This window comes from Strongylocentrotus purpuratus, unplaced genomic scaffold (genome assembly GCF_000002235.5).
Source record: "Strongylocentrotus purpuratus isolate Spur 01 unplaced genomic scaffold, Spur_5.0 spur5_scaffold_1, whole genome shotgun sequence".
Taxonomy (NCBI): domain Eukaryota; kingdom Metazoa; phylum Echinodermata; class Echinoidea; order Camarodonta; family Strongylocentrotidae; genus Strongylocentrotus; species Strongylocentrotus purpuratus.
In genome coordinates, this window is record NW_022145594.1 from 42,024,342 (window position 1) to 42,034,749 (window position 10,408).

The following is a 10,408-nucleotide window of genomic DNA, read 5'->3' on the forward strand; positions in this document are numbered from 1 at the left end:
ACATATCACGTTAAATAGATTCCAATGCCCTTTTAGCTTTCAATATATGATACACTCTATGTAATACAGTTTAATCACCATGTACATTTTTTTATTTAGAGAAATTTAAAACTGTATATTAAAAAGGTAATTTCACTTACCCCTTGAAAAAACCCACCCTTTTCATGTTTTGTTATGTTATGTTATGTGACACCACTTATATGTCTGCTTGAATATAATTTTGAAAATGCAAAATAGTGATGAAAGACTACCCATTCTACCACCACTTTTAGGGGACAATGATCATCAACAAAGTCTGGAGCCAAAGACTATACCAAGGAGACTTGACTGCTGGAAGTTCAAGTGTACATTGTAATTGGCACCCTGGGTTAACCAATATCAAAGCAATTTGTCACTCACTCCCGCAATCTATTCCAACATTTTTTTTCCTACGGCATGGTGTGGGGATGGGGCATACTTCTCCAGTTTTTAATACCCACGAGGTTATTTCAAGTCCGGACGATACCATAAAATATGAATCACGGCTTTGGTTCTAAGCCTTTGTTGTGGTCAGTTCAGTGTTTTATGTGACAGGCTAGGGTGGTCATTCACACAACTGGTCATTCACAAAACTAGAAATTTATACAAAATTCAAGAAATATGGTATAAAGAGTCCTAGTATAATGAATATGTGGGATAATAAGAGTCACATTTAGGAATGTCGTCTATTATAAACAGAAAAGAATAAATAGTTTAGGTAGGGTCAGCTTCCAATATATGTTTTTTGGGGTCAGGTTGTGTCATGGGCATTGCTCAAAGTACTATGAAGCTGGTTATATATCAGCATGGGTTCATGGTAGACAATTATATGAGGATTGGACCTTGATTCTTTTCTCTTCTTTTTTCTTATGTTTCATTCAAAATTTTCAAACCTTCGATCTACAAAGTATTTGATTATACATTCTGCAAGTCCTATACATGTTTTATTATATGATGTTTTATCATTATATTCTTTATACAATGTTCACATGAGATGATATTTATTCCATATTGTATAGCTGTACACGATATGGATGAGACCTTACATGTAGTACTTCTATATTGATAGCTGTGCAGGTTTTTGCATCACTATACAATAAATTCTGCTGGTGTGAATGGGGGGATGTTTGATAGTCCAGTGGTAGTGGTATCCTTGTCTAGGGTGATGTTCAAAGGCATCTTTTTGAGGGTGTAGAGGAAGTGTCTTTGTGGTTTTGTAATCTCCCAAGAGACAGATCTTCAATATGGCCCCATAATTTACAGAAAGCAATGTCAATGTCCTTAAAGGGCTGTAAAGATATCTCAATATGAAATACTGCAAAATTGAAAGAAAAAGAAAATGGAATTATTGACAGTACATATTAGTTCCTCACAATTTAAAAAATCATTTGCTCTAGTTTAGGGTAAATTTCAACAGTGGTCATATTATGCCAATTATCTATCTACCCGTATATTGCTTAAATTAAATCAATTTTAAACTATTTTCTGACTGATTATAATTTAATATATTGGTACATATTTTAGTTGAAATTATGGACAGAAATTGTTTCAAAGCTTGAAAGCCTAGAACGTACAGTTTTAATTATCAATTTCTTTTACTGATTAATTTGTCCTATTTAAGATGCACAGTAGTCAGTATGAAATTCAGAGGCAAATCCACTTTTTCAAGTATACCATCAACCCATTATCAACATTCCAGAGCTACATTTATTTGCCATTTTAGAAATTCTTTAAAAAAAATGTCATTCCCTCTTTAAAGTGTTTAATCCCTGAGAATAAAAACAGAAAGACTCTGGGATTTGTAAGTACTCCAACATTCCCCAGGAATGTTTTACAGCGATAAAGACCTTCGGTTTTGTTGAGAGATCCAGTAAAATTTTATGAGACTTTCTTGCCGCCTGCCCATATGTTTCCTGATTTGCTCGTGAATAACTTTGAAGTCATCTCGATATTGCTCTTTGTTCTGTTGATGCTGATATGGGGGAAAGGTGTAAATTTCTTCTTCGATTTGTGGAAAATTCCTTTCAATCATCAGGCCACAGACATGAAGCCCCCCCCCCCCAAAAAAAAAAAAAAACTGTCACTATGGTAATGGTGGTGGGGGGGGGTGAGGTGGGGCAGATGCGTGTGGAGGGGTCTGTTGTAATTTAAATGTTATGTCATTCTGTTCTGAGTTTATATCACATTAAATAATTTTTTGAATGATTGAAAAAGTCATTGCAAGTTTTCAAAGTATAAAGATTGAAGATGGTCATAGTGAAGTTTTATATTTTCCTGAAAGTAAAGAGAATAAAATATGAAATCCTAAACAGCTCTATGGAGATTTTTACGCAAAAAATCAAAATATAAAAAGAATGGGTTACATCTATGATGTTTACTTTCACACCCCCCCCCCCCAAAAAAAGGGGGGGAGACAGCTGTGACACTAGAATGATATAATAAAAGAAAATACATGCTGAATATATTCTAAGAGTTAAATGTATTGAGATCTGTTTGGAGCCAGAAGAGCATTCACTCTATACAAGATTAGTAAATGCCCTTTAGCTCTCAACAGCTATTTTTTATGACTAATGTTGCTAACGAATTTATCCCTTTTCCACCAATAAATTAATCAGTCAGGTATTCATACTATCCCCTCTCTGCTTAATTTTATTTCTTTTGATTAGAATAAAAATTACTTAAATCTTTGGTATGCAGTAGTTTTACTAGTCCCTGCAAACGTTTCATTGGTAGGTGCTAATTCCGCAGAAGAAGGACTTCCACGAAGCAGCTGACGTTACGAGGACATTTGTATATTAGCACCTCCCTCTAGGTCATATCAGTATGTGAAATTACATTTGCAGTTGGACATTTTGCTATGTATTACATGAGGGGAAAATTTCTCTTTCATTTAAACCATTTAATAAGAGAGGAAAGATATTCATATATGTATATTGAATACAGGTCATTTGTTTACAAGGGGGGAGGGGAGGATTATTGTATGGTTACATGTACATGTAGGTGAAAATTTCTTCCAAAATTGTACTCTATTTCTTTGTGTCTCTTCAACAGCAAAGGGAGTTATGATAAAATCTTCCTTAACTTTATCAATGAATTTAAAGAAAGAAATACAATTCTCATTAAGAGCACATATTAATAATCCTTAGAATTGATGAAACTGACATAGATCAAGAAAATAAAAATGGAGAAAGAAGAATGGAGAAAAACGAATGGAGGGGGAGAAAGAAGAATGGAGGGAGAGAGAGAGAGAGAGAGAGAGAGAAAGGGAGGGAGGGAGAGAGAGAGAAAGGGAGGGAGGGAGAGAGAGTCTAAAGGGAGAAGGAGGGGGCAGAACCTTCACATGATAAGAAGGAAAAAAAGTTTTAGAGAAAAGCCCAAATTGAGCATGCCTCTAAAAATATAACTGTGAGTAACTCACCACAAATCCACATTGATGGCAATGCTAACAATTTGGAGTGTGTCCATCCACACAGACTTGACAGGTTATATGTAAATTGACTCACTTGGTAATGAGAAAGGTACACATTATTAAAATACCAATGGTCCCTCTGCTTGGGTCATGTTCAGTTAATGCAAACAAGTTTCACTGATACGATTTCTCTGATCACTTTACCCCTCTTTCCTTTCTTGTTTCTTCCTCTCTTCCTCTTCTATCTCTCCTTCTCATTCACTTGTTCTCCTTCCTTCTTTCTATCACTTTTGCCCTCCTTCAGCATTAATCTGTTAAAGTAAAATGCCATCTCTCTCTCTCTCTCTCTCTCTCTCTCTCTCTCTCTTCTCCTACCCCCTCTTCTCTCTCTCTCTCTCTCTCTCTCTCTCCCTTTCTCTCCCTCTCTCTCTTTTCCTACCCCCTCCTCTCTCTCTCTCTCTTCTCCTACCCCTCCTCTATCTCTCTCTCTCTCCCTTTCTCTCTCTCTCTCTCTCTCTCTTCTCCTACCCCCTCCTCTCTCTCTCTCTCTCTCTCTCTCTCTTTCTGATCAATCTCTTTGAAGTTACCAGTATTTGGGGGTATTTCCCTCCTATTTATTACAGGGATGGGAGTCTCTTCTTCTTCATATAATATTGATACACTTATTGATCCATTTCATATAGATATAGGCCTGCTTCGCAATATTTTCATATCTCGTTTCCCCCCCCCCCCCCCCCCCCCTCTTTCAAGTCCAATCTGTTACAGACCTGTTCAAACAAAGACCCAGTCTGCTCTGTGTCTAGACTCATTACAGTTTGGTCAACTTTCAAGTTGGGTCCTCAAATTAGACCTAAATATTTGCTCTTTTAACTCAAAATTTGATTACAGGCCCTAATGAGACGAAGGGAGTTCTTCACAGTCTAAACTGCTCTACAATATATTTCATCTCAGAATGATAATTTTCTCTTGCAAGCTGGAGCCAATTAATTTCTTGCACAGAGTGATTGACAGTTTGCACAGTGAAGTATAGGCCTGTTTTCATCAGCTTGAGATTTCCAAATATCCCGCTATTTGAACTATCCTGATCGCAAATTATCCAGTTAATTTGCGCCTTCATCAGCCTGAAGTTGCAATTAGCGGGATATTTGGTCAAGATAATCATCCCAAGATTTCTTGGGATAGTTTTCAAAATATCCCGCTATATATCCGATGCGTTTTCACCAGCCCGAAGACTTGCAACTATGCGCTAATTTCTTGAGCTTGAGTTTCACTTTCAAGTTTCGAGGTCAAGTCTCGAGCTGATGAGAACGCGAATTGTAACTTTGAGATTATTTCCCAAATCAGAAATAACGGGCTATTTGGCAATCTCAAGCTGATGACGACAGGCCTACAGTGAACTATGAGACACTGTGCAAACATAATATAAGAACAGTCAAGATGAGAGGTAGAACATTATTTGGAACTAAGTGAAGTATTTTAGAAAAGTAAATGATTGATAAAGCATTATTGGTGTCATGTGTCATATTCAGACAAAGCTAACAAAACGCAATGATCTTGAAATAGGGGGGGGTGTGGTTTGAAAATGTGTGTTGCACATAATAGTGCATGAATCCACTGATAAAAATATTGCAAGGGAATAATTACACACAAAAGAGATAGGTGTGGTAGGCTAAGAACGATCAAAATGAAGAACAGACAGAGAGAAAAAGAAAAATAGAAAGAGGAGAGAGAGCGAGATAGAGAGAGGGGGGGTTGCTTCGCAGAAAGTGTGAGTGAAACTGAAGAGATGAAGACATAATATACATTAGATTGTGTGTGTGTGAGAAAGAGAGAGAGAGAGAGGCAGAGACAGGCACAGAAAGTATATCTGAGAGGGAGATAACGAGAAAGAGACAGTGAAAGAAAGAATGAGACAGTGAGAGAAAGAGGGAGAGATAGGGAGAAAGAGGGAGAGATAGGGAGAAAGAGGGAGAGATAGGGAGAAACAGAGACAAAAAAGAATATGTGAGAGGGAAGAGAAAGAAACAAAGAAACAAAGTTAAAGAAAGAATAAGGCATGGAGAGAAAGAGAGACAGAGACAAAAGTAAAATATTGAGAAAGAGAAAGAGAGAGAGAGAGAGAGAGAGAGAAGGAAGAAAAGATAGAGAGAGAGACAAATAGACAGAGAGAGAGAGAGGGAGAGAGTTAGACAGACACAAAGAGAGAAAGAGAGAGAGAGAGAGAGAGACAGAGAGAGAGTGAGAGAGAGAGAGAGATGAAAATGAAGCTGGTGCCCATAGACACAAGGCCAGTTAGCCTTGCTCTCTGGTTTACCCATTACATTTCTCTGCATATCAATTTACGATTAATAATCAAAACCTGATTGATTTAGAAGGCTGAGAACCAACCAGAGTCAGCAAAAAGCTAATAAATGAAATGAATATCATCTATGCTTCCAAAACTAATTTCATCCTGGTATTGCGCCATTCAAATACAATACTACGACTCTCTGGCAAAAAAAAGCAAAAAGCACCACCAGGAACAAAAACCCTAATCCCTATTCTTGCTGCTCAGCCGTCGAAAGATTGCAGAGACAAATCTATAAATCAATACTCGGGATTGCGGCAACCAATGCTTAAAAAGAATCGGCTTATATCAATTCTGTTTTAGTTAGAAATATTGTCGATTGCAATCATTTTTTTTTTTTTTACTTGATCCGAATTTGAATTAATTGTCTACTTATCGATTCCCACTGGCGTGCTCATGAATTATTCATAAGGTAATAATTTGGTAACGATGCCTCATATTCTTTGCTAGGTTTCAATGATTTATTATGCGATCATTTGATTATGATTGCATGTGATGTACTTGCAAATGATAAGCCTTGTCTCGCCAATAGAATATGATTCTAGCAAACTACTGTGCGTCAGGTATCTTGGTAACAGTATTGATTTTTTCCTGATTTTTATTCGCTGTTATGAAAATTTGTCAAAGGCAGGAATGACAAAAAAGCTACGTTGGTATCACCTGCGCGCTCTTGGAAAAGGTGTAAACAGCTCCAATCATTTCAAAAGTGAAAATGTCACATAAATATAGATATACAGAACTAACAGAAGACATAATAGCGAGTAGAATAAGAATATCTGAGGTGCTTCAATTGAATATTGAGCAGTAGGCATTGCCATGCCATAGGCAGAACACATTACTGGGAATTGGAAATGGTTTTGAGCCTAGTTACATCGACCCATCAAGGATAGGTATTATCTGAATTAATCAGCCTTTTCAGGGCAAATTGACAACATTTGTTGTTGTTGTTGCTTTTACAGTCTCAAACATATATCTATCTCGAAATGAAACTGTATGGCTAGATATTGCATATTGCAGGAAAAGACAAACTTATTTGTTAGAGAAAATAAAGATCTTGCATAAAGACTTTGTGTTACCAATCTAAAATATTTAGTCAGTGGTAAAGTTATAATCATAACATATGCCCTCAGAAATTCAGTAAAGCATTTTAAAATTGCACTACTTTAAAATGAAAGTTACTAGAAATGATTTCCTTAACGAATAAACAAGCACTTGTACTGATTGGAGAGTTATAAGTAAGAACAAAACTATGAAGCTAGTATTCACAAACATATGGCATGGCCAAATACCAGCAACTAATTTGAGGCATCGTTTGGCAATAAACCTCAAAATTATTGGTATGCTAAGAATGAAAGTATATTTCATTCAGCTAGATTGAAAATGAGAATGCAGTGGAAGAAATACATTGCTAGTATTTTGAAATATGTTCATAATTATATCAAGTGCTTGGGGTAGTGCAGACGCAAATCAATGCATATTTTATACTCACCTAATGTTATCAGCAGACAAGTATATATCCAGAATGGCACTGATTTCCTTTTGAAAGCCATTGCTTTCGAAAATGAGTTATATCCACAAGAAAAATTTTCCACAAACATGATGAAAGGATAATCCTTGTTTCTCGGTAGCTTGATAGTTGTTTTTTTTTTATCTCCAACAAATTAAATAAATGCTTTGAACATCTTCAAGATGATGCAGGCAACTGTAGCTCCAGAATGCCGGTGTTTATCCATAAGATTCTTTGCATTGACTACCAAGAAATGCTTCCTCGCAATCTGCTGTGACAATATGTCATCAAAGTAGTTTCCTTTTCGAATAAGACAACAAACTATTATCGTCCACTAGCACAAATATTCACTGATTGATGAGGTATGAATTCCTCCTGAAATCCACTCAATTTTTAAGAAATGCGACCACAAGTTGTCCCAACAAGGTTATAGCTCCGTGATTTCCGTGAAACGTAATTCTTCGGCGAGCGAACGGAGTTCCAGAACCTAGATTCGGTTACCTCCAATCATCTGGAGTTGCAATCGTAGCGGCGTACTGACGGACAAGGGCAAGTCAATTGGCCGAATCGTTGTAGAGCGCCGCCAGGACGAGAGTTCACTACGGAGCCAAGGCAGGGGTCCTTGTATTGGTAAATGTATACCTGTAAGGGTATGAGGGCGACGAGTGACGCCCGATTTGGAAGGTGGGGATAGGAACGTGCCTCTAAGCCCCGACTGGACTCGGAGATATCCCTCGCAGATGCTAAGGTGCTTGGTCGGCAAGGGGTTAAGAAGCTCGAGAGTCTCCGGAGAGGAAGACGATCGTTGCACTCTGCCACTCGGTAGTGACTTCTGTAACTGTCTCCCTCGAGACCCCTACTTGCTACTGTTATGGTAATCAGTTCCACTCCTAGATTCACCACTTTTCACCCAAGTAAACCGTGTCGCAGCCGGCATCCAGAATAACTCCTTATAAACAGAAACCAAACCAGTGTCAAGTTCCTTTGCTCTCCTCGCTCCTCTCAAAACCCAATTTCGCGTATATCCGGTTAGCTCAGCTCCTCATATCATACCGACATCATTTTACAGTATAATCTTGTATGCATACACATCGCAAATATGCCAGTAAGCGATACGCTGTCGGTCGTGAAGTGCACTGTCAAGTACTTTTTGACAGCAATTTGGGGGAGGAAAGAGAAAAATGATGCATGATATTGATTCTGTCATGCCATTCCTCTGAAGCTGGTTGATGAAGTATTGCCCTCTCTATGATCTCCAATCTTCTAGAAAGTGATCAAGCAATGGGTACCCTGGTCACAAATCCTGATACGTCCAATGTGGAAGATCAACAAAACCACAGTTAAACTTGACAATGCAGTAATTGAGACACTGAGCAGCCAGCACTGTCACCGGCGTAAGTCTCAAAATAACATTGAATATCCTCAGAAATCCAGGGATTTATGAAGCTTAGGCTCAACATGCAATGCTCAATCGCTACACAGTTACTAACCAAAACTCAGATCCGAGTCTTGAGGACGGGGTTGGTAGGGTTAATGTCCTGACGAACGAGTCCCGATGATATTTGACGAGCGGTTCGTATCCCACTTGACGCAGAGATAAATATCACCGTTAAGCCCTGTCGACTGTTGGTTCAAGCGGTCGTTACCGATTTGCCTCTCCAAATCGTCCCCTCATTAACATTCTTACAGAGTCAATCTGTATTTCTGCTCTTCTTCTTCTTAGTACAGCTCAAAGAAACTCTCCAAAGCCTAAACAACTTCTGCAACCAAAATTCTGATTTAACGCTTTGCTGGAGACAGAGCGCAACCCAGTTGGCAGTTAAAATAACTATGGTTGATTTATAGAAACTCTTCAACATAAATATATCCAGATGATGCTTCCATATAGATAGTAATCCAGTTTATCCAGATCTTTCTTCGGCAAGAGCAATGTGGAGGTTATTTGGTGAATTTGGATCAGCTCAAAGATTTGCAGTATGAGATGGAAAACACTTTATCTTCCATAGATCCTTTGCTAATTGAATAATCACTTGGTTTCCACAAATGTTTTGACACTGCTTTCAACTTCCTCAACAGTTATTGCCAATTTCGTCTACAAAGCTCTGCCTCAATTTATTTTATTCCACAACTACCTTTCTCCCGCACTCTTTAGTAAATCCTTTTACACTTTCTAGGTTTCTCTCTAAAAAACAAGCTTCGCTGCATCCAATTTTTAAGTCCTCCTTTTCGCAGACATAAAGATCGGGAAGGGTCACAAAATCCTCTTTTCTGTCCGTCCGCTGGTAAGAATGTTCCACGATATTTTGCAAGGTTTCACGGCGAAACTTCTCCAGACTCTTCAAAACTTTTCTGGACGACTTTACCCCTCTTCAATAGATAGCTGTCACTCTAAATCAAATGCAGGACATAATCCCTGAAAATCCAATGGTATGGTGGATTAAGGCTTGCATGGAAGTCTTGCTGTCGGATAAGAGAACTGTCTATACGGATGTCTTCCAAGTAGCCTCATGAGAATGTCGGCGAATGACAGCGGCTCATTTAGTTAAATTAAAGAGAAGAGCCTTTACAAAAGAAAGAGCTGATCAAAAGCTATCCAGCTCTCCTCGGCTGTTGGAGTATACAATGCAATAAGTGCGCCTGCATGGGATAGAGAGAGTATGTATTGAGATGAATGGATGTAGAGGGATTTTCACGTTGAGCCTGAGCGGAGAGCTCTCCTCATTTGCTGCGCTGAGTGCATGCTAGTCTGCATATGCAGACTCTAACTCGACACTTCAAAACAATATTCCATAAACTCTTGAGCTGAGCCCACATCTATCAGTCTCTGGACATGTCATATTGTCGGGAGCAGCTAAAGTACAAAGCCTATGGAGTGCAGTAGACCAAGTAGTCAGCATAGTCTCGTCGTTCAGACATTACTTTATCAACGACAGCTAATAAGGGTTTGTGCCTGCAGACCAAGACTAAGTGAGAGCTAGTCAAGTAGGAGGCGGACTTTACCAAGCACTCCTGGCCACTCACAGCGCAGAGTTTTGTTGGTGTGTGCGCTGAGCTACGAAGCGAGCACAGAGCAAGAGAGAGGGAGAGAGAGAGATGCATGCACTAGCAATGTACTGCATAATGATGC

At 38.6% G+C, this 10,408-nt stretch overlaps 1 protein-coding gene across 1 annotated transcript in view; it reads right to left on the reverse strand.

Moving 5' to 3' along the window:
* Nucleotides 1-9,996, reverse strand: part of LOC115921133 (roundabout homolog 2-like) — a 32,081-nt gene extending 22,085 nt beyond the window's left edge. The window contains exon 1 of the mRNA XM_030978252.1: nucleotides 7,264-9,996. Within this exon, the coding sequence (XP_030834112.1) occupies nucleotides 7,264-7,372 (109 nt within the window). The 5' untranslated portion in view covers nucleotides 7,373-9,996. The remainder of the gene's footprint in view (nucleotides 1-7,263) is intronic.
* Nucleotides 9,997-10,408: the final 412 nt, after the last annotated feature.